General features: G+C 46.3%; 1 protein-coding gene across 8 annotated transcripts in view; it reads left to right on the top strand.

Annotated features, from left to right (window-relative positions):
- The window catches only part of LOC108928971 (plakophilin-4-like), a 60,124-nt gene that overhangs the window by 9,758 nt on the left and 29,672 nt on the right, over positions 1-20,694 (top strand). For 2 of the 8 annotated variants that reach the window (XM_018743194.2, XM_018743193.2), the window contains exons 1-3: positions 3,860-4,010; positions 7,878-8,011; positions 17,475-17,587. In XM_018743194.2, coding sequence (XP_018598710.2) covers positions 3,980-4,010; positions 7,878-8,011; positions 17,475-17,587 — 278 coding nt within the window. In that variant the 5' untranslated portion in view covers positions 3,860-3,979. The other 6 variants (XM_018743201.2, XM_018743195.2, XM_018743196.2 and 3 more) reach the window with 4 other exon arrangements.

The following is a 20,694-nucleotide window of genomic DNA, read 5'->3' as shown; positions in this document are numbered from 1 at the left end:
CAGTCTGGCCAATGGAAGATGTGTGCAGACGACTCTTACGGTAACCGCACCCCACGGTCCGCTCCTGGATGAAATTCTTCAAGTGTTAGCAGTGATAGTGGGCGTTAGTTGGAGGAAATATGAGCAGTGGGCTCTGCGGGCTGTTCGCCTTCCAGCAGCCCTGACATCCACTTTCCGGCCGCCGGAGTTTGCGTCGTGCATTTTGTCATAGCTCGTTGGGGACCTGGTTGTGCCTGTAGTACTTGTTTTAGTAATAAGTGTACCCTGAAGTGTTGTAATTACATGGTTTATTTTCATTCTTAAAAACATTTATCAAGTTGGACTGTGCTGAAGACCTACCCACTGTGTTTTGTAGTTAAACTATAATCTGACAGAGATGGGCTGCACATTCCTGCCTAATCACCGCTGCTCTGTTTTGCAGCACAGCAGTGTAATAACCCCTGTCATTACATTTACTAGGCTCAAGAAAGCAGGTTCCTGACTCTGCTCCTGCTGCTACTGTAGTGTTACTGGTTTGTTTCCCGAGTTCCCTGCCACCTTTTCTGCTTTGCAGGAAATGCAAAGTTCGGCCACACGTTGATGGCGAACTTAGCTGTGTTGTCTTTGGTAAGTCCGCATTATGTTGGGGCAGTAGTGGTTAGACTCATTAGCTTGCAAAGGGCTCTGGTTCATATTGTTCCTCCTGCTGGACTAGCCTTTATCAAGGTACTTACCCTGAATTGATAGAGTAAAAATTACCCTGCTCTAGAAGTGAACAAATAAGTGTTTTCTGTGCAAAACCTCACATTTTCAGTCACTTTGGAGAAAAATGTCATATAAACAAATAATTATTATTGATTTTAATGTGGTAGTCTCAATAGCACCATTGACATGCCTGTTAGGAATTACATGCTTATGTCATGCTTTAACCTCTCAGGGGAGGGGACCCTGCACTCGGTATGCAGTGGCGGCTAACCGAAACATGTTTCCCATCTTCTTCTGGAACTTTGGTTGGTTGCCAGGAAATCTTTTTATTTGCAGTTGTTTACAGTAAGGAAGTTTGGGCTGAATGTGTCCTGGAAGAATGTCAAAGCTGTATTTACAGTTTATAAATAAAACCTAATTGAGGGTCCTGTTTGAGTCTGTGTTACATCGGAGTCATCAGACTCCTCACAGATGATGTTACTGGAAACCTGCTTGATATGTTTCTCAGTGCTTCAGCTGCAGGCAGCACTTTTGTTTTTGTTATCGTTACGTGTCAGGCCATTACTTTGTTTTACGTGAACTTGCTGCAGGATCTTCTTTGGAAATATGACATGGTATTGATGGTGTAAAAATGGTCTCCTGTGAAGCGCATCCTTTAAATATCGAAGACGCACGCACAGGCTGGGCTTTTTCTGCCTGTGACTTTGCCAGCAGCGGCAGCAGGTGATTGGTCGTGCTGAACAGTCAAACGTGGTAGTGAGCATCTGCTCATCGAACTCTATGTATCATTGGTTAAAGAGCTGGGAGCACATCCCTGTGCTGCAGGTGGCACTTTAATCACCTCTTCTGTTTTTTCAGAAGCCAGTCTAACTAGTCAACAGCCCTATTCGTACCGATGTACAGTTTCACATTTCGTTCCCTTGCACTGCTTGTTGTTTTCTTAAATAAGGTCATCCATTATCAGTAACTGCTTGTCCAGTGCAGGATTCTGGTGGTCTGGAGCCTACTCTGGAAACATAAGCCATTGTACACCCTGAATGGGATGCCTGTATATCACAGAACAGTCACACATATTCTGCAGGCAATTAAGAGTCACCAGTCCACCTGAAATGCATATCTTTGGTTACGGGAAGAAACTGGAGCACCCAGAGCAAACCCACAGCGTCGGGGAGAGAACGTGCAGACTCCGCACATAATGAGTCAGAGTGGAAGCCACATCCAGACCCATGGGCAAGGAGCTGAGGGACCACTGCTACCTGCTCTGCCACTTAGAGATGCTTGACCTTAATGCTGTGTCTTGTGATGGAATCCGTCCCTGTTCTGGTCTTTCAATCTTTGCTGCGATGTCTGTATCCTGCAGGTGGATGTTACTTGAGCCAGGAGTTGGTTCAATACGTAGTGTCTGAAGATGAAAATGACAGGCCTTACTGACAACTCAGCAAAAATCGCCTGACTCTTTTGGGCCTTTGGGAGAAGGTGCAGGAGAGACGATAAGGATCGTTTACTCTGTGTATGTACAGTACCAATCAAAAGTTTGTTGTGGCAAAAAGACACACTAGATTAATGAGAAGTTTGTTTTATGGACTGAAGAGTCAAAATGTGAAAACACTGGGTACACGGGTACAACCCGAGAATTTTTGTGACACAAACAAGGTGAGGGCATGAATTGTGCCTGTGCGATTCCCAATGTGCAGCATGGAGGAGACCGTGCCATGGTGTGGAGTTGCTTTGCTGGCTGCACAGTTGGTCATCTTTACTAAATCCATGGCAATCTTAACCAGCACGGCTCTAGTAGTATTTTTCAGAGACATGCTGGTCCATCTGGATTGTGGCCACTTGGACAGTGGTCCATTCTTCAGCAACCGAAACACAGCTTTTAGGTGGGTTAAGACCTATCTGTTAAAGAAGGAAAGTGAAGGACAACATAAACTACTGACCCGGATGTAGAACATTTTTAATCATTGAAAAAATAGTTTTCGACTTTACACTGGTACTGTATGTCCTGCCAGGCAAAGTAACTCCTTACGTTGAGGAGTGACGTGGCTGAGTCGGATGAGGTGCTCTGGGTCACACCGTATCCTCACAGCCAGAGTGATGGACTGACAAAGCTTATTGATCAGTGGTCATCCTGCTAAGCCAAGCTAACACCATTCTTACAAGCGTGATTAACGGTCCCCCACGAAACGATCAATCTTGAGTTATAATCGGCTGAAATGAGCTGATCAGACAACACTGGAGGCACTCAGTAATTCAGCCCTGACAGATGCATTATGAGACCCAGGGGATTGCCAATATTAGCCTAATTGTCATTCAGGCTTGTTTTAAATCGTTAAGTATTTATTTTAAGTTTTCCGTCTTAGCTATATCTCCATAAACCAGCTTTCTCTCTCAACATTAGCCCTGAAATGTGATAACTTTGCATCCTTCCGCAGTTTACATATTGAATATGAAGTGACCTGGTATGGAAAGCTGATTAAACTGAATTTATTTTCCTTCTCCGCACTTTGAATGTAATAACACCTGCCCGCTTTTCATTATTTAAATCTTTATTATAATTGTTATTCACTTCTTTCTCCGCTACGAAGTGACACTTGCAGGAGTGTAAAAATTAATCCCTCGACTTACTGAAGCGCTGCGTTGATTTCCTTCTGCGCTCTTTCACAGGACCACAACGTGTCGCAACCCCCTCCCTCCTGTGCGAGCCTCACTTGGATGTACAGCATCGTTGGCGGTTTAGACAAGTATCCTGTAGTATCATGCTTGACCACACCTCTACTTCACACGAGGCACGTTCTTGACTCCCAGCTGTATTGTACTCCCCAGTTCCGACACGCTTTTCAGGATGATTAAAACCTGTGTCATGGGTGCTGAGCCCACCCGCTCTTTGCCTTTCCCTGGCCTGCTAGTTGAGAAACACCGGAAGGAGAGGAATCGGTTTGAAGGACAGGGTGTGGGTCCTGGGTGATTGGGTGAGAGGAGCATGTTGGCGCAGGCGCGAGTGAGGAGCGAAGGAATTGCTGTGGGTTCTGCAGTCGTGCAGTGCTGGTAAGCGACTGCCGCTATCTCTCTCCCGACCACTGCTGTGCATACGCCTCTTGTACACGACGCTCTGTGTCATGGGGTGTGTGTGGCTCTGAGAGGACAGTGGTGATTGTGGTGGGGGTTCCACAGTTGACGAGGGAGTCGTGGCACCTGAGAACCCCGAGCAAGATGAAAGCGCTGCCTCACGCGTGACTCGGCTTCCTCTGGCCATGCCCAGCCCTGTGCACACAAGTGGAAAGCGAGCTGCGGGCAGATGTTCAAATATTACGAAACCTTGGTCCAAGGTACGGGGATTTCTGCTGAGTGCTTTGCTCGAGTGCCGTCATATTCCCCGTTTGAAAGAAGCGGAATCCTTTCTCTCCTCCACTCAGAGGTCACCGCAGTCTTCCATTTATACAGCGTGCTGTTTATTTGGGCTGTTCAGGGTAAGTGCCGCTCTCAAGGGTACTACGGTAGGGCACCTCCAGGGACTCTTCAACCGTCGTTAAATGCTACGCTACCTGCTACACCCTGGGTCTCGGGTTTTCAGGTGGGGTCTGTTGATGCCATTCTCAGCTCACTTTGGTGTTACAGTAGTTTCTGAGAGGCACATTTGTAGAGGTTCTCTGTGGAAAAGTCTTCGTTCCTACGGTGTGTGGGGAAGTGGAGGGGTACGGGTGGCGATGTTCAGTTCTCGAGTACTGCAGGGAATCGTATTTGCAGATCCAGTAATGGGACCGTCTTTGCCAAAGCTGTATATTAACCTTTCTTTACTCCTAAAGCAAGCTGCGCGTCTCCTGAGACAGAGTGTTTACAAAACGGATTCTTAGTTTGTTTGTTGGGTTAGTTAGTTTGTTTGAGAAAATGCCAAGGGACAGTTTAATCTAAATGAGTTTGTAAGATGTCCAATTGGGGGAGGTGGAGTGTGTCTTTGGTGTGTGTGTGTGTGTGTGTGTGTGTGTGTGTGTGTGTGTAAGTGGCTCATGACTGTCACTTAACTGGTGTTTGAGGGAGAGGTGACGGGGGGTTGCCTGCCTCCATGCATGTGTGTTTGTGGCAGGGCACTTCATTTTGCTCTGTTTTGTTTGAGATGAAATGCTATGGTTTGGTCTCAGAAGAACAGTCTTGATGGAAAGTTATGGAATCAATCACACTCTTGTCTGAACAAGACGCTGTGGAAAATGGTTATCAGTTTTCTTTGGCAAGGTTGATGTGCCGCTTGAACGCAGACGTCGGGTCCTGTGCTTTTCCCAACTTTTTGCGGATTATTTTAACTTTGCAGTGAAGGTCTTACCCAGAAAGCTGTTCTTCAGCCCCTGCGGGGGCTCACTAGCAGTGGTGGAGAACCTAGACTTGGCTCAGCATCACAAAGCAGGTCACACCAATGCCTGGCATCTCCATTCCTAGTCATTTAGGCAAGATGCTTCATCTCGGTTTGTTGCTGATAACCCCAGAATCCTCCTGGACCCCCACTGAAGGCTGTCGGCCCCCCAGCGTGTGTGAAGCTCCTCAGATGCTTTTATTCTTAATGTGTTTCACTTTGGATTGAGTATAACATCTTAGTGCTTGTAGTTCTTAGCACTTCATCCATGCACTGTGTTTTTAACAGTTTGTGTTTCCAGCTTCAAGGAAAAGGCCTTCAACTGACATCTGTGAAGGACTGAGACTGTTTTCCTCCCTTTCAAAACTCAAGCAAGCCTTCTGTTTACAAAGAGGCACTTATGTATTTTGAGATTAGCAATGTTTCTCAGTTTATGCCCCTAAAACTTGATGGTGTGATTTTTTTTTTTTTTTTTTTTTTTTTTTTTTTTTTGGGTCTTGTCTCTTCTCGGGGTCCTCACTCACACGCGCACACACACGTTCTAATCCCTGCATTGGTTTTTCACTGATGTTTTCCAGCAGTGAATTAGTCTTTCAGTTCTTTCACTCTCTACTGGTTAACATTTTGCTGAGGTGACATGTTTAATTTGCTGTCCTTTACAACTTTTTAGTTATTTTTAATGGTTAATATGGTGAGTTGACTGTTACTCAATTTTGCTTTAAGGTGATGTGCATCTTTAACACTTTATTTTCCTCTGGTATACCGGTAAACTGTCAGTTTAAGTTTAGTACTCATTGTATTTTTACAGGTATAAACTCTCAGAAAATAAAGACTCTCTGTGGTGTAATGATATTTATCATAATTGGCTTGACAGAGATGGACTGTACCTCAGTCCGCTGGCAGAGATGCTCATCTAGACAGCTGGGCTTTCCTTTTTAAAAAAAAAAAACAAAAAATACAACCTAAGGACCTAACATTAGGTACCCTGTGTGGGACTAAGTTTTCTTCTCTGTATGAGCATGTTTTTTTTTTTTTTAAAATGGTCATCCTCCTTAATGAGAATCACATGAAGGGTTTTTGCTATTAATTCCTGTTATAAATGTTCCCTGCTCTTCCAGCACAGTGCATGTCAAAGGCCTGGGAGTTTAAGGTCATGATGTGGTGACGTGATAGATGATGTCACTGGACGCAGCTTTACCATAGTGAATCCACAGGTCACAATGGGGGTTTTTATGGATATGTGATGTTAAAGAAACCTGGTTAGGGCCACATGAAGACGACTGTTCTTCTGTGAAGCGTGGGCATAGGGGCATATTGCACTGTGGTCTCCGGTCAAATCTGTGGTAAGCAGTTCTTCTCATGTGGTACCATAATGCTCTCAAAGGTCATGTGAACTCTGTGCTTTTACTCCTCTAATTTGTGACCTGTAGCTCACTTCCAGGTCACTGCATGGTCACAGGATAGAGTTCAGGGTCTGTGGTTGGTTGGGTGGATCCACAGCGAATCACAGGGTTTTGTTGTATCATGATGAATCAGCATCATGCGTCAGCATCACCTCCTACTACCTAACGGATTTAAATTACAGGTTCTTACTTTTTTTGTGGCCTGCAGGAGTTGTGGAAATTTGAATTTTTGCTCATTTATAACAGGAGTTTCCATTGCACGGTGTGCGTATGGCATAGGTGGCACAGTGGTTAGAGCCGGTGCCTTGCAGCCAAACGTTCTCAGATGTGAATCCCTGTTCCTGCTGTAGTGCCCTTGAACAAAGTACTTACCTTTAATTGATACAGCAAAAATTACCCCAATGTATGAATGCATAGATAATTGTAAAAAGCTTAGCATACAAGCATAATACTGCAAGTGGCTGCGGAGAAAGGACTTCGATTAATTAATAATAATGGGACATTATGTAGTAGTGTAGGAGGGTGCATCAAAAAGTATCCTTAATATTTTGCATTATTTCAGCCCTCATATATAATCCACCAGATGTAGCTAAAACGACATGTCTGTGTGTGTTTGTCTATTATGTGGACTGTAGGTCTTTTTTCCCCAGACCTATTAAGCACTGTGCATTTACCTCTTACTGCTGAACTGACTGACTAGTTAATGGTAAATTATTACCCTGAAGTTCAGGGTAGTGCACTTCCTCTCTTTTACTGCAATTAACTATTTAGGCTTGCATAACAAGAGGCTTGGCATCTTTCCTGCTGAGCCAGGAATGTCATACATGCGTACAGTACGAGCAGCGGAATGTGTCCTTGAGCCCCGAACCTGCGTGGTGGGACCGGTTCCTCCTGAATGTCCAGCTGGGTGCTGTGGCGTCTGTTGCGGATGAACTGAATGCGCTTTCTGTTGATGTTTCTGTGGCACTTTCATCTACAGTATCGCATTAAAAACAGAAAATGCTGGGCTACTCATGGGTATGATGCTCACTGTGGTAATTGAAAGTGACAGTTGTGGGTAGAGTCACCGCAAACAGGGACTGCACCTCCTTTCAGCATCACTATCTGCTGAAGAAGTGAACTGACTTTGGACTCCTCTTGCGCAGGTCTTTCTCCCCCCCGTGGGAACGGTGCTTTACTTTTTGTGCTGTCAACACCTGTGATGAGACTGAGACTATTTCAGCGTTTCCTCCTGCCTTTCCTGTCACCTGGGTACAGACGTGCATTCTTGAGGTGTGCACTGGGGCTCTGCGTGTGGCGTCTTGGCAGAGGCACAGTGTGGGGGCTGAGGTGGCAGTATGTGTACGGGGGGAGTGATTTATTGTTTTGCTTCAAGTCGTTATGATGATTAAGTACATAGAGCCATGCCGTGGCTGTGAACAGCATATGTGTGGTGCCACCCCCAACAGGAGGAATGCCAGGCCCTGAGCAAACCCCTGAAGCGGAGGAGGGGCTGCTCCTCCCTGCCCCTGATGGACCCCCTGGCCACAGCATTGAACCCGACGGTGCCACCACCAGCCTCCTGGAATCCGTCAAAGAGCAGGTACCCTGACGCTGGGCCGCAGGATTCCTTCGCCAGACTCTCTTCTTTTCCATATCTCTCCCTTTTACATTCTTGGTGTGTGTCGTTAATGTTGTTAATGTCAAAATGCAGATGTTTATGTGTGCAGCTGGGCTTTGTGTTGCTATGGCTCTCATCACTGCAACGTGTCTGTTGTGATTTGGAACTGGGGTTTTCATCTGTCGTTTCATCTGCTGGTGATGAAATTGGCGGTACTGAGCAGTGGCTAGTCTTGCAGCTCAGCATCCCAGCGCTGGGACTCGTGCGTGGTTGCATGTCTGTCTGTCGGTGGAGGGGCATGATAAGTCCCAGTTGAGGCCCTTTTGCAGACCATGACATTCCCTTCTGCCCCCTGCGACTCGGTTGTTGCATGCCTTTGTTTACTAAAGTCAAAGAACCTGACCCTTTACATGTCGGAAGCATCGCATTGGTCGGGATCATTCCAAGCAGGCTGTGTGCACAGCTCTTCAGTGCATTTCTAGGGGCTTTAAATGCACGAACCTCTGGGTTTTAATTACCGCTAAGAGCCGAGCAACCTGGGGTCCAGCAGTGCTACGAGAGGAGTGTTATTTTATTGTAAAGACTGTCATGTGGTGGTGGTAGACAATTTCAGCTTGTTCTGTTGGGGGGGAGCAATGGACACTTGCCAGGTGAGTAACCTCAGTGTTCCTCTAGCCAGGTGGTCAGGCTTGCCGGGTCCAGTTGGTGAGTCTATGCCTTGCCGACTAGTTTAATCCAGCTTTGTCTCACCAATATGGACAGGAGCGAGGAATCCTGCAGGAATTTCTGCATCCTTGTGACATCCTGTTCCCAAGTCCGTTTTGTGTGACTGCCAGGCCCCTCTCCTTCCAGGGCTGTTTCCTGCCATGCCACTTCCACGTTATAAACGGCACATTTCCGAGGGCTTATTGCACAAATTGTTGTGTGGCCTTACCTGATGGTTTTAGTATGCCTTATCTGAAATATCACTCTCTCTTCAAGTGTTGTATCGAAGAGTGCAATTTAATATTGTGGTAAAATTTAATTTTGTTGAAGGAGCCGTTGAGGGGGAAAATGTCACATAAGTGTTTGCATTTTGTTTTATATTAGACAGTGTTGAATGTTCTTTATTCTGTAGCTGTCTGCATACAAACAGGAAAAACAAGTCATACTTGGTGAGTTTTAATCACTTCTCTTGTTGTCGGTATCCTGTGATGCATTCTTTGGGAAAAAGACTGAATTGTTCATTCCTGGATGATATTTTTCTAGCAGAACCGTGAGCCGAGGAAGGCAAAAAAATAAAACCGGGTGACATGAGACAGCCTTCGTTTCGTATGACACACGTTCGTAGTGGAGCACGTGTGTTGATGTGTGCTTTTACTGCGGGTTGTTTTTGTCTGAAGTCTTCCCTTAGTAAACAGCTGGACTGAATCCGCAACACCGAGGCTCTTGTTCTGTTCCTGCTCTTGTGGTCGAGGAACAGTGTGCCGAGTGGCCGGCTGTGAGCCAACGGAGCAAGCCAGGCACTTTCTTTCCGGGCGTAGGGGAGAAAAAATGTTGAGCTGCAGGGCGTGGCAGAGCAAACAAAACAGAAATAAACCTAATGGCTGTGCCCTGCTGAACTCATCTGTTTGTGTGCCTTTGGCTCACCAATGCAGCACTGGGATCAACCTTTCGGGGTGGGGAAAAAAACACCATAGTAATGTCACGCTGAAGCACCTTAATGTTCTTAAATGCCAAATGTGTACTCCTTCTGAAAGAGAACTGTGGATTAATAAGCACCAGATCTGCAGCTGGTAAACATCAGCGGTCACAGGCAATTGTTTATGGTGACGCTTCTTCGGTGCATTGCAAAGCACGGTTAAAAGGACGGAGCCGAAAGATACTGTAGGCAAGATCCGTAACATTCAGGTCAACAGGCCAGTTTCACACTCTGCCATGTGGAAATACTTCCTGCTGTGCCTCTCAGCTTTGTTTATGCTTAAAGATAAATTTCTTTCCCTTTTGTCCCTCCCCAAATGCCAAGAAAGATGTTCATTTGTTGCCTTCCCATCCCCTCACTAAGGAAGCACAGTAAGTCATATCAATGAACCTGTAAAAGAGATCTAACAGCATAAGCTGAACAAGCATAAAAAAAGACCCTGTTTCACAGAACAAGACATGTGATAACTCATCAGGAAACCAGTTATTCATTGATTAATCTCATCTGTATGCTTTTTATTCAGGGGACCAATGCATAGGCAGTACACCGCTCACTATTGATTGTCTTTCTCCAGTATATATGTCACCCTGATGGGGGTCCTATTCAGGGTCCTGCCTCACCACACGTCAATGACTTGGTTTGACAGCTATAGAAGTTCTTGAAGGACTTGGTAAAAATGCTGTGTGTGAGGGAGATATGTCCAAATGGCTGTAGAGGTAGCTTAAGTGGAGACAGGCTAACAGGCCTGGCCTGTCTCTGTCACCACAAAAGGTCACTTATCTCCCACCTGGATGTCTTGTCCCCGGCGTGGCCTTACAAAGATTTGGACAAGCAGCCACAAGATGGGTTTGATGCATTGATGAATCGCCCCGTGTTTACATTTTAAATTAAAGGGCAATCCTGCTGTTAAGATGCTTGTTAGAACGAAGGTAATAAAAGGAGAATTCATATGAAGGCTCACACTTTGTCACCTTGTTTAGTAACTATGGTTAACAAGTCCAGTTTTTAAGGATCATTGTGTACTAAGGCTTATTGAAAGGTGCTGAATACACGGAAGGATAGTAGCGCTCTTTGTCGTTGTCTGACCTGTGTGCTTTGAAGAAGTGGAAAGCAGTAATTTTGTCTGGTGATTGAGGACTCTTGTATGGTATCACCTTTCGGTGTCAGGTTGAGGCTCCCCTATTTAACTTGAGGAAGAGCACTTGTTTGTCTGGTCACCTTGAGAAAGAGAAGTGTGCAGCCTGACGATCCCCGAAGGCTGCTGTAGAGGTCACCTACGCTCCTGCTTTGCAGTCTTTAGAAAGGTGATCCAAAGGCGGCACAAGGGTTTGATGAAACCGTGCAACTCGCTGGGTGCATGTAGGAGTGTATGGTGTGTAAAGCCTTGTTAGATAAGACCATAACAAGGCTTGATTTGCAGGTTGGGCCCCCTTACTCCTTGCATGAACAAATGAACGGGGAGCCGTCAGAGAGGCAATGACTCTATTGTCATTTGTGAATCGCTGCATGGAGCTGTTCTCCTGGACGCTTACAAGCTTTTGACTTTAGCTCCATAGCTGATGGTCTTAAAGGGGAGGCACTGATGTCCAACTGTCTGTTTTCCAGAAGCCCACGGTGCGTGGCTTTGCTTTTCTTTGTTTTGGCAGTTTCTGAGCAAGCCCAGGTTAGACTGGGTGGGCTCAGTTGAGTCTTTCTCACCCAGGTGTGGTCATGGGACAACCTGTGAACACCAGGTGTAATGGAGATCTCTGTCATGCAGACTTGTAGCCAGCATCCCTCATCTTTGACTGACTGAGGAAAGTTGCCGCAGGTATCTGCCACCTGCCTCCCACAGACGTACAATTTCCTTCCATCCGCCTCTCCAGCTGAGTCCTGTGTTAGTTTGAGTTTCGTTTTCTGTGTTCCTCAGCAAAAAACCAGACTGCTGCCTTTTTCTTTCACATCAGACAAGTGCTCTCAAGGTGCACCGTCTGCTCTGCCACCGCTCCTTATCTTTGTCCCCTTTCCCCCGCTGCCGTTGCAACCTGCAGAGGGTCCTGGACTCAGATGTGTTCCAATCTCAGCTATGTTGTCATAGAAATGGAAGCTATATTCAGGAAGGGTATCTGCAGGAAGCAGAATGGTAAACTTGACCTTTCCTGCACCTCTAGTCATCTTCCTCCATGTCCTATATTCCTTGTTGGGGTTTTTTTTTTTTTTTTTTTTTTTTAAATATAAGTATGAGGGCACTGGGTGTGACGTGCAGTGGGGGTTTGCCCATCTATGCACCAAGGGGGGCGAGCTCGCCTCGGTTCCTCGTGCAGATTTTGTTTAGCCCAACTACTTTTGTTTTGGTTTGAATGGCCCCACTGTCATGATGACCCAGGTATCAATGAGCCTGAAGTCTACATGTTCGCATATCTGTGGCTGTTTGGTTTCTCCCGCTGCTTCTTTTTATGTCTGGAAAAGCTTTAAAGTCCTTTGTGTTCTTTTTTCCTGATGTTGAGAGCGGCTGCCCTCCCGATCCATCATCAGCCAAGCTCTCGCCGAGTTGTACCTCTGCCATCAAAGGATTAGAAAAGGCTTATTCTCTGGTTTCTACAACCAGGAGGAGTTCCTCTTACATCCTCTTGTCCGAGTTCTGAAACTCGGATTTGTGAGCGTACAATCAAATTTGGCTAATCTCAGGAATGCCCGTGGTTCCTGTTTGTCAGGAGGGTGGAACTGCATGTGAGGCCTCGGTGATGTTCCCCGAGGCGCCAATCCGGTACGTTGTCTCTTTCCCAAGGCGTTGCAGTTCCTGCATAGTAAAGAGTTGGGTTGGAATCGATGTGTGCCGCCCGGTCCCATCCCTGAGATGAGGGCACACGCCAAACAACAGGGTTGTTCTTTTGTGTGTGAGAATGGATGGGCTGTCAGTGCCCCGACCTGATTGCTATCGCTACTCTTTCACAGCTTGTCAGGGACAAAGCCTATTTGTAAGGCTGGGGATAATATCAACGTCTAGTCACACATTCACCGAAAGGTGCACAGTTACACGTTCCAGCGCACTCTCTCTCTCTCTCACACACACACACACACACACACACACACACACACACACACAGTCATTTTGGATGCCAGCTTAAACTGTGGTCCTGCTCCAGACACTGGTATCTAAAAGTGTATCAGGGTCCCTGTGGAGTACAAGCTCTTTGAATCCACAATCACAGGTTGTGTTTTAAGTCCACTCATAGCCCATCAGACAGGTCCGGTGCTTTTCGGGTGTAACTTTTCCACCTGACTGCCAGTACCTCATCAAAGCCCAGGAGAAATTACCCAACCCACTCAGCCACACTAAGTAAATCTGAGCTCTGTTAGTAGGATGGAAGTATTCTGAAACATAAACAATCCATTTCTCTCCAGCATGCAGCGATGCGGGAAAAGTCTTCTCTTCTGCGTGCTTGTCTGCTCCTGCTGATAAAACTGTCATCGATAAGATGCTCTTTCAACTATTAGAGGCTCCTTCTTCAAGGAGTCTGACCAGATTTTCTCTTCCTCAGTCAGCGTGCCAGGCACTCTCCATCACCTCCGCGAATTACAAGACAAGAGCCCCTTCCGTGGCATTTTAATGATCCTTCCATGAGACAGCCTTGGCTTTACAGCTCGAGCCAGGCAGGGCGGGGGCCTTCGGCAACTAACAACGATAGATATACTTAACTGAACTACCTTCAATCATTCACTTGTTTATATGACAGTGGTGTAACACACTCACCTTTTTTACTGCACTTTAGAGTCACCAGTTTACGTGAAACACCTTTGGACTGTGGGAGGAAACTGGAGCACCCAGTCAAAACCCACAGAAACCCAGGGAAGACTTGCAAATTACCCAATGCTGACAGAGATGGATCTGAACCCACAGTGCAGGAGTTGATGCAGCCGTGCCGTGTTCGGCGCCACCGCCATCCGACGTTATTTCCTATATCAAAGTATTTATCTTTGACGAGTGCTGTGCTGGAGCTCGTGTGAGACAGTGTGTCTGTTTTAACGCTTGTTTCCGCTGTTACCTTTCCAGAGAGGGTTTTTTTTTTTTCCAACGGGTGTGTGTCGAGTTAAGTGGAGACAAAATCGTCTCTATTCGAATCAACAAATGTATCGTTTCTATTGCATGATAGAAACGATTGATTTGTTTGCGTACTATGGTTCCTCTGCTAAAGGGGTAGCAGCCTCTCCCAGGTGAGGTTACGGTGTTGGTGTGGTTCAACACACTGCAACATACTCGAGCTGGATGAGTAGCAGCAGCAGCATTTCCTTTTAAAGCCTTCAGAAATCCGTGTTCTCTAAGTCCCTTAAGGCTAGTTTCTTTCCTCTGGTTTTTTTCACAGGTTAAAGGAAAATGTTTTCCTCTGTTTTTAATAGGACAGTGTGGAGTAAACTCTTGAGTATGTGTCTCTCCAGTCTCACTGTTTTGTGTTGCTGTGTGTTTTTTTTTTTTTTTTTTTTTTTTTTTTTTTGGAGGTGACCTCTGCCCTGACTCTTCTAGCCTCCTTTGTCATCATGATGCAGGCTTGTGCTTTTAGATACTCTGTACATCCTGCCAGGAGGAGATGTGCCGTGTTGAGATCAGTGGTGGCCCCAAGCTCTGAAGATCGAAATATTCTTCAGCCCCCCCGACAGTTTAAAGCAGGTATTATGAAGATGACAGGAAGCTCATGCACTGGTCCACATCGGTATTGCCACCACCCTTCCTATTTATCACAAACCAGAGGGTTGTTTAAAGGAGGTGGTTCCCTTTTGCGTGTTCAGTCACCTACAGTTGGCCTTTGGGTTGGTTAGGTTCCTTTGGAAGAGCATCGTTCATGAGAGTTTTAAGAGCTTCCAGCTTTCTTTACCCTTGTCTCTTGGACCAAGACTTCCACTTCATTTTATAGGTTATGTTGAGACAACAGAACTGCTCTTCCCTTGACCAACTTAACAAAACCATTGTTAAGCCTGGAGCTGCACTGCTTTCTCTTATGGTGGTGTTTACAGGTTGCAGCTCAGAAGGTGACATGTTTCTTCCGGATGGGTGTACTGAAGGTAACGGGAGTGGTAGACATGCCCATCCTCTCTCAAGTATTTCCAACATGATTCATCTGAATGAGTGGAGTTTGCACACATTCTCACTGTGCTTTCCAGTCTGTTCTTCAGAGACTGGTGTTCATAATTCACCAATACTTGCTTTGTAGACACTGCATATTAAATGTATTTATTGTATATGTATATATACACACTCTCCTCTTCCTACAAAGATTTGACTTATGTAAATCCGGATTTACATTAAAAAAAATTCCTGCATAAACATTATTTACGGATAGCGGTTTTATTTTACGCAAAACAGCTGAAATTCGTTCAGCGCAAGCCGGCATAGCCAGAAAAGGCAGGAAGCTGCGTCTTCCCAGTTCCCGCATGTTTTGAGCGATGAATGCATCTCCTTTCTTTAGTATGGTGCTTTTTTTGCATATTTTTTACCTATTTCATTATTCACAATACCTGGTGGTAAACGTGCACTTGAAGGAAAACAAGAACCGTCTTGCAAGTATACAGCAATCGATTTGGAGATGAAATTGAAAATAAAAAGTTTGAAGGTGGACAAACATTATCGTCTATAGCACACGAACCAAATTTTGCTGTATTGACTGTGAATATGATAGTGAAGGATTTTTGCATGTATACAGGAGCACGTGAAAGCCACAGCTAGCATGAAAACAATAATGGGTAGGCTAGCCTATGTGGAATGGTGGAGGAGGAGGGAGAATCTGACACACAACTTTTGACTTGCATAAGGGGGTGAAGAATGGTTCATTTATGCAAATTGAGGGGTGTTTATAACATAAAACCATAGAGAGATGGAATTGGTGTGCCCAGGGGTTTGCGTTATAGTATTTTCACTCAAATTTATGTCTATCAAAGCATAGAGCCCTTCTAGGTGCTATTGTGGCAATGAATTCAACTGTTGCAGTAAATGAAAAGGCTTGGTCACTTTTGGTGATCTTGTGATTTATGATAACGTAATTATCACTGGTTATGCATTATGTAGCCAGTATCATGTGTACCTGATTTCCTGCGAATGGTTTGTACTTGAGGCATCTTTGACATTGAATCCAGTTTAGGGTTGCTGATGTTGCTTCTTCAAGGGGTTTCAGAGACTTTTGGATGACAGAACATGGGAGTCGCTCAGCTCCGCAGGACAATGGAGACCTGGATGCTCTCACCACTGTGTCCTGAGTAATTACAGTCACATCTGTGTATGTTGCCTTCCCAGGTCCCCGGGGGTGTCTCTCCTGTCCTTTCTCCTCAGGCCTGAAGGGAAATTGTCATGTAGTTAATGTCCACTGATTGAAATTCAGGGGTTGAAACAAGAGATCAGAAAGAGGAGGCTGTCAGCTGGTAGGTGGATTCTTCGCATTCATCTCTTCTCTTGGACATGGAAATCTTGGAGGGGCCTCGTCCACCTATGCGGATATGAAAGGCAAGTGAAGTTGTCAATACCCCCACCCCGATTAACCCACACGGAATTGTCTTTGTCTGATAGCCGTGCGGTTTCCATTAATTTGTCCCTGTGAGGACTTGTGCCAAAGCACAATGTTACTCACCCATCCCTCCCTATGGCCTAGTTTTCAGAGTGGCCATCAACTGATTGCCCAAGCCTCCCCCCCACCCTCCATCCCATCCCCTCTGGATCACAGTGTCATCATCAAAGCCATTTGTTTGGTGATTTTACAGTCATTTGTCAGGACACAATATTGCATCCCATTTTATCCTCCTTTTGTCCTGCTGCCGGCAGCTGCTCGTGAGGGGCGGTAGGGGTGGGTTAAGTTTGCGACCCATCGCTTCACAGAGAGATCCACCTTTGGAACAGGTTCCATTCAATGAGATGCATGGACTTTGACAGGGGTGCATCAAGTCTCAAACTGTGGATGGTGATGAGTTCTGCTGTGCTGGGATAGTGTGGAACAGCATGAGCTGCTGGCCTCTCCTTTGGGTGTCCCAGATGTGTGCAGCTGGTGCACTCTTTCAGGTTCCCGCCCTGGGAAGCCGTTGGGCTGAATGTAGACGAGTATCAGTCCTCCTGTACACCTTCCAGGATGAAGCATGTCAGCTTCAGGGTGTTGTAAATTATCTACAGAACCTCTGCCTTTACAAGCGGGTTGTTTTCACAAAGGTGAATGAGACTTTGACGACAGGAAGGAGAGGAGCAAAGCAAAAAGCGTGACGGCAGCCTGCAGGGTGGAAGTGAGCGGCTCCTGTTTGTTTACCGTGATGCAGGTGCTTGCCTGCGGTTCTGCACCACTGGACTAGTCAGTCATTTACTTGTGATGCTTCAGCCGTGTGTGTGTGTGTGTGTGTGTGTGTGTGTGTGTGTGTGTGTGTGTGTTTTTTTTTTTTTTTCTCCCCCCCACCCCGAGACACATTCTGTTTTTCTTGGTCCTTCTCTTGCTGTCTAGAAGGACAAGCGCATTACTGTCCTTCGCACCCTGGTATACCTTTGTGTTCCGTGTCTGGGCTCAGACTGGAGCAGGGTAGAGAGGTGTGTGGGTGGGATGGCTTCTGAAAGCAGTCTGTCCTCTCTCCAGCTTCACAGACTGGTAGAGGGCAGCTGGTTGTCAGAGCATGTAGCTTTTTTATATTTTTCTTCCTGTAAATATGAACAAAGGATGCCTTTTAAAGAAACATTTTCAGAGTGTTTATGTAAATAGCACTTTTTACAGCTGTTATGATTGAGTGGCTGATCCTCTTGTCCCGCCTCCCTCCCGCCTGGTGTAGGAGCTCCAGTTTGAGCGTCTGACCCGGGAGCTGGAAGCAGAGCGGCAGGTTGTGGCCAGTCAGCTGGAAAGATGCAGGCTGGGGGCCGAGTCACCCAGCGCCGCCAGTGCCAGGTATGTTACCATCCCTCCCGCCTCGGTCATGATTGCACTGCCTTATGTTTACGCTTATTCATTTAGGTGTCCCTTTCCTCCGAACCAACTTAGTGGTACCTACAATTATTTACCCATTTATGCAGCTGGATAATTTTACTTCAGCAATTTAGGGTAGGTACCTTGCTCAAAGGTACTGCAGCAGCAGGTGAGATTCAAACCGGCAACTTTCGGAGCTAAAGGCAGCAGCTCTAACCACTACACTGGCAGCTGCACTACTGGCTTGAACACCAATGATACGGACTGGACTCTTCTTGCCGTTCCACCACAGTAAAGCATTACCAGCTACTCAGTTTGTAGTGGTGAGAGCCATGCTACTGTGGAACTGCAAAAATTACTCTGCGGTATTAATGGATAAATCACTGTAAGTAGCTTAGTGTAAAACCCCTACATTGCTAGTTTACTCAGGGAAATGTGCCAGATGAAAGAATAAATAATAATTAGCACCATCGCTGAAGTGCTCTTGGACTGAGTTTGAGTCACTGGAGTCGGATGTCCTGCTGCATTGGCTCTCGGGCAGATGCCAGTAGACAGGACTGTGCGCACTCAGTGTGTGGGGAGTGTGTTGGAGAGCGGAGTGGCCTCGTCTTTACTGGTGTTCAGTGCCCCCAAAGTAGGGCTTCGTATGTATGTATGTAACATGTACAGCGTGGGCTGCTTGACATGCAGTGACTGGGAGACTCATTGTGGTCCTTCTTTCTTGCAGATTGTGTTCAAAGCAGACTGCCCTAAAAGTGTTGCACCAAGCCCCCTAGAGCACAGTGTTCTCGATTAGGACAATAAAAATATTGATTTGTACAACTGCGATGTTGTAAAAGCTATATATGAATGTGATTAAATATGTATACAAAAACATACGTAACACTGGCATGAACTGTAATGTGCCACATATTAATGAATAATAGTGCACCTCATCCTAATACTGTTTCAATGAATGCTTTATAGTGTTTGAAGGGATCTACTCTATTTGTGTTGTGTGGAGTGGTGAAACACTATATGCTGTTCCTGTTTACATCCCGAGCGTATAAGAGGACACTTTAATGGACTGTGACACCCCATAAAGTGCTTAACTGGGCAAATGTTGGTACCATTTATTTATACTGCGCTCATCTGTTTGTTGTGCATCACAAGGCTTTAATTAGGATTAGTGGCTGGACGGCCGAACCCACAGTGCTGACGCTTTGGCTACTATTATCACCACTAAAATGCTGTTGAGGCACTTTGCCTTCCCGGTGTCACAGCATCAGTGTGTGTCCTGGAGATGCCACTTATCCCATGCCTGTGTGTTTGAGGAGGAGGGTGGGACCCGCACGGTCATCGCGACACCTCATGTCCACAGGCCGCCCTGTGGTGGAATGGAACACATGCTGTGGTGAGGAGCTTAGGTACTTGGTGGTGAGGTACTTACCCTGAATTGATAGAGTAAAAATTACCCAGCTGTATAAATGAGTAAATCACTAAGTAGCTTGATATACAAACCTAAAATTGTATGTTTCTGTGTAGAAAGGTGTTCCATAAATTCTGGATTATGGTATTAAACTTTTTTGGATTCAATGGTTCCCCTGTCCCCCGCAGGCTGTGAGTGGCGGCACGTACGTGTCCAACATCAGTGAAATTCACAGTGAAATGCGGTCTTGAGTGGGTGGAATTCAAGGTGGGGGAGAGTTTTTATGAACGTATAGAAAGTCTGCATTCACACCTGGATGTAACTTGGACCTTTGCTGTTGAATCAGGGGATGAGGGACACGATGGATCAGCAAGCAAAGCATTTTGGCATGTTTAATGAAGTGTTCGCGCTCCTCAACACACAGTCGACTACACATCTGTCATTTAATGTGTTGGGTGAGGACCGAGGGGCTTCCTAGTGTGGGTCTTCGGGTGGCACTGCGCAGTGTTTTTCGTTCACAAGGGTGTAGCTGGATTGTACCTCAGAGACAAATGCAGGATGATGACGCAGGAGTATTTGCCTTTGAATAGTGATAAGAACAAACTTCTGACCCTCTTTGGTTTGATAGCTCATCCTTTGACAGTGGAGGAGGTAACAAACCCAGGGGGAGACTGTTTGTCGTCGAGTTTTATTGCTATGGCCACTCTACGTCACGTGACATTTATCTGCTGGAAGGAGCTCTGTGATCAGGTGGGCATCCCCCAGACCCACACTTGGGATGTGTGGGCAGTGTGATCAATGGGATGAAAGGGAGTGTGACACCGTGTTTTTTCTGCGTCGATGGTGTGCATTGAAGTAGAGCCGTAGAGGGTCCCGGGTCGTTCACGCTTCCAAATACACGTGCTCAGCCAGTCCTGCAGTCTGCGGCTCTGCGATTCCACCCCCAACCCCCGCACCAAGGTACATGGGCTCGAACGGAATCGGAAGGAACGCGTCATCAGTCAGGAACGGTCCCAGTTTCATTAGCCTGCCTCCCCCGCCTTTGGCATGCACAGCGGCGTCCTCCGACTCACCGAGCTCATTTCCCCTCCCCGCAGGCAAAGTGATGCAGCCAACCCAACGCCAGCAGCAGGTGCTGGCGATGGAGCGGCCCAGTGCCAGTGCTCCGAACAGCAGCAGGGGGCGCATCTGACCCGCCTTTCCTCTTTACCCTGTACCTTCACTTTGGGGGGGATGCTGGACCCTCCACCTGCTCTGTCTGTCTGCTACAACAGGGTGTTTTGTCTTTACAGTGGAGTTCTCAGAGGAGCTGGGTGTTGACTGACCAGTACTCACCCAAGTGTGACGTATGTGTTTGCGAGCTGTTTGGCTGTCCTCTTCCATCCTGCCATGCCACATCTGTCCTTCTATTACCAGGTTTCTATGGAGCCAGTTGTCTTTATACTCATACACTGCTGCTTTGGGCTGTGCCCCTTGAACTGTCTCACTTGACCTTTGGCCCCCAAGTGGTTTGTTGTTCAGGATGTGACTTGTAACCTAGCATAACGCAGTTGCACTTTTTCAGTATGTTTCTGACTGGATAAGACTGAGTCATCACAGGTAATTGTGGGGTAAGGTGTGTGTGTGTGTGTGTGTGTGTGTGTGTGTGTGTGTGTGAGAGAGAGAGAGATATAATTTATTT

The sequence above is a fragment of the Scleropages formosus genome, chromosome 14, assembly GCF_900964775.1.
Source record: "Scleropages formosus chromosome 14, fSclFor1.1, whole genome shotgun sequence".
Taxonomy (NCBI): domain Eukaryota; kingdom Metazoa; phylum Chordata; class Actinopteri; order Osteoglossiformes; family Osteoglossidae; genus Scleropages; species Scleropages formosus.
Note: the sequence above shows the minus strand (reverse complement) of the source record. Positions and strands in the feature narration are given on the sequence as shown.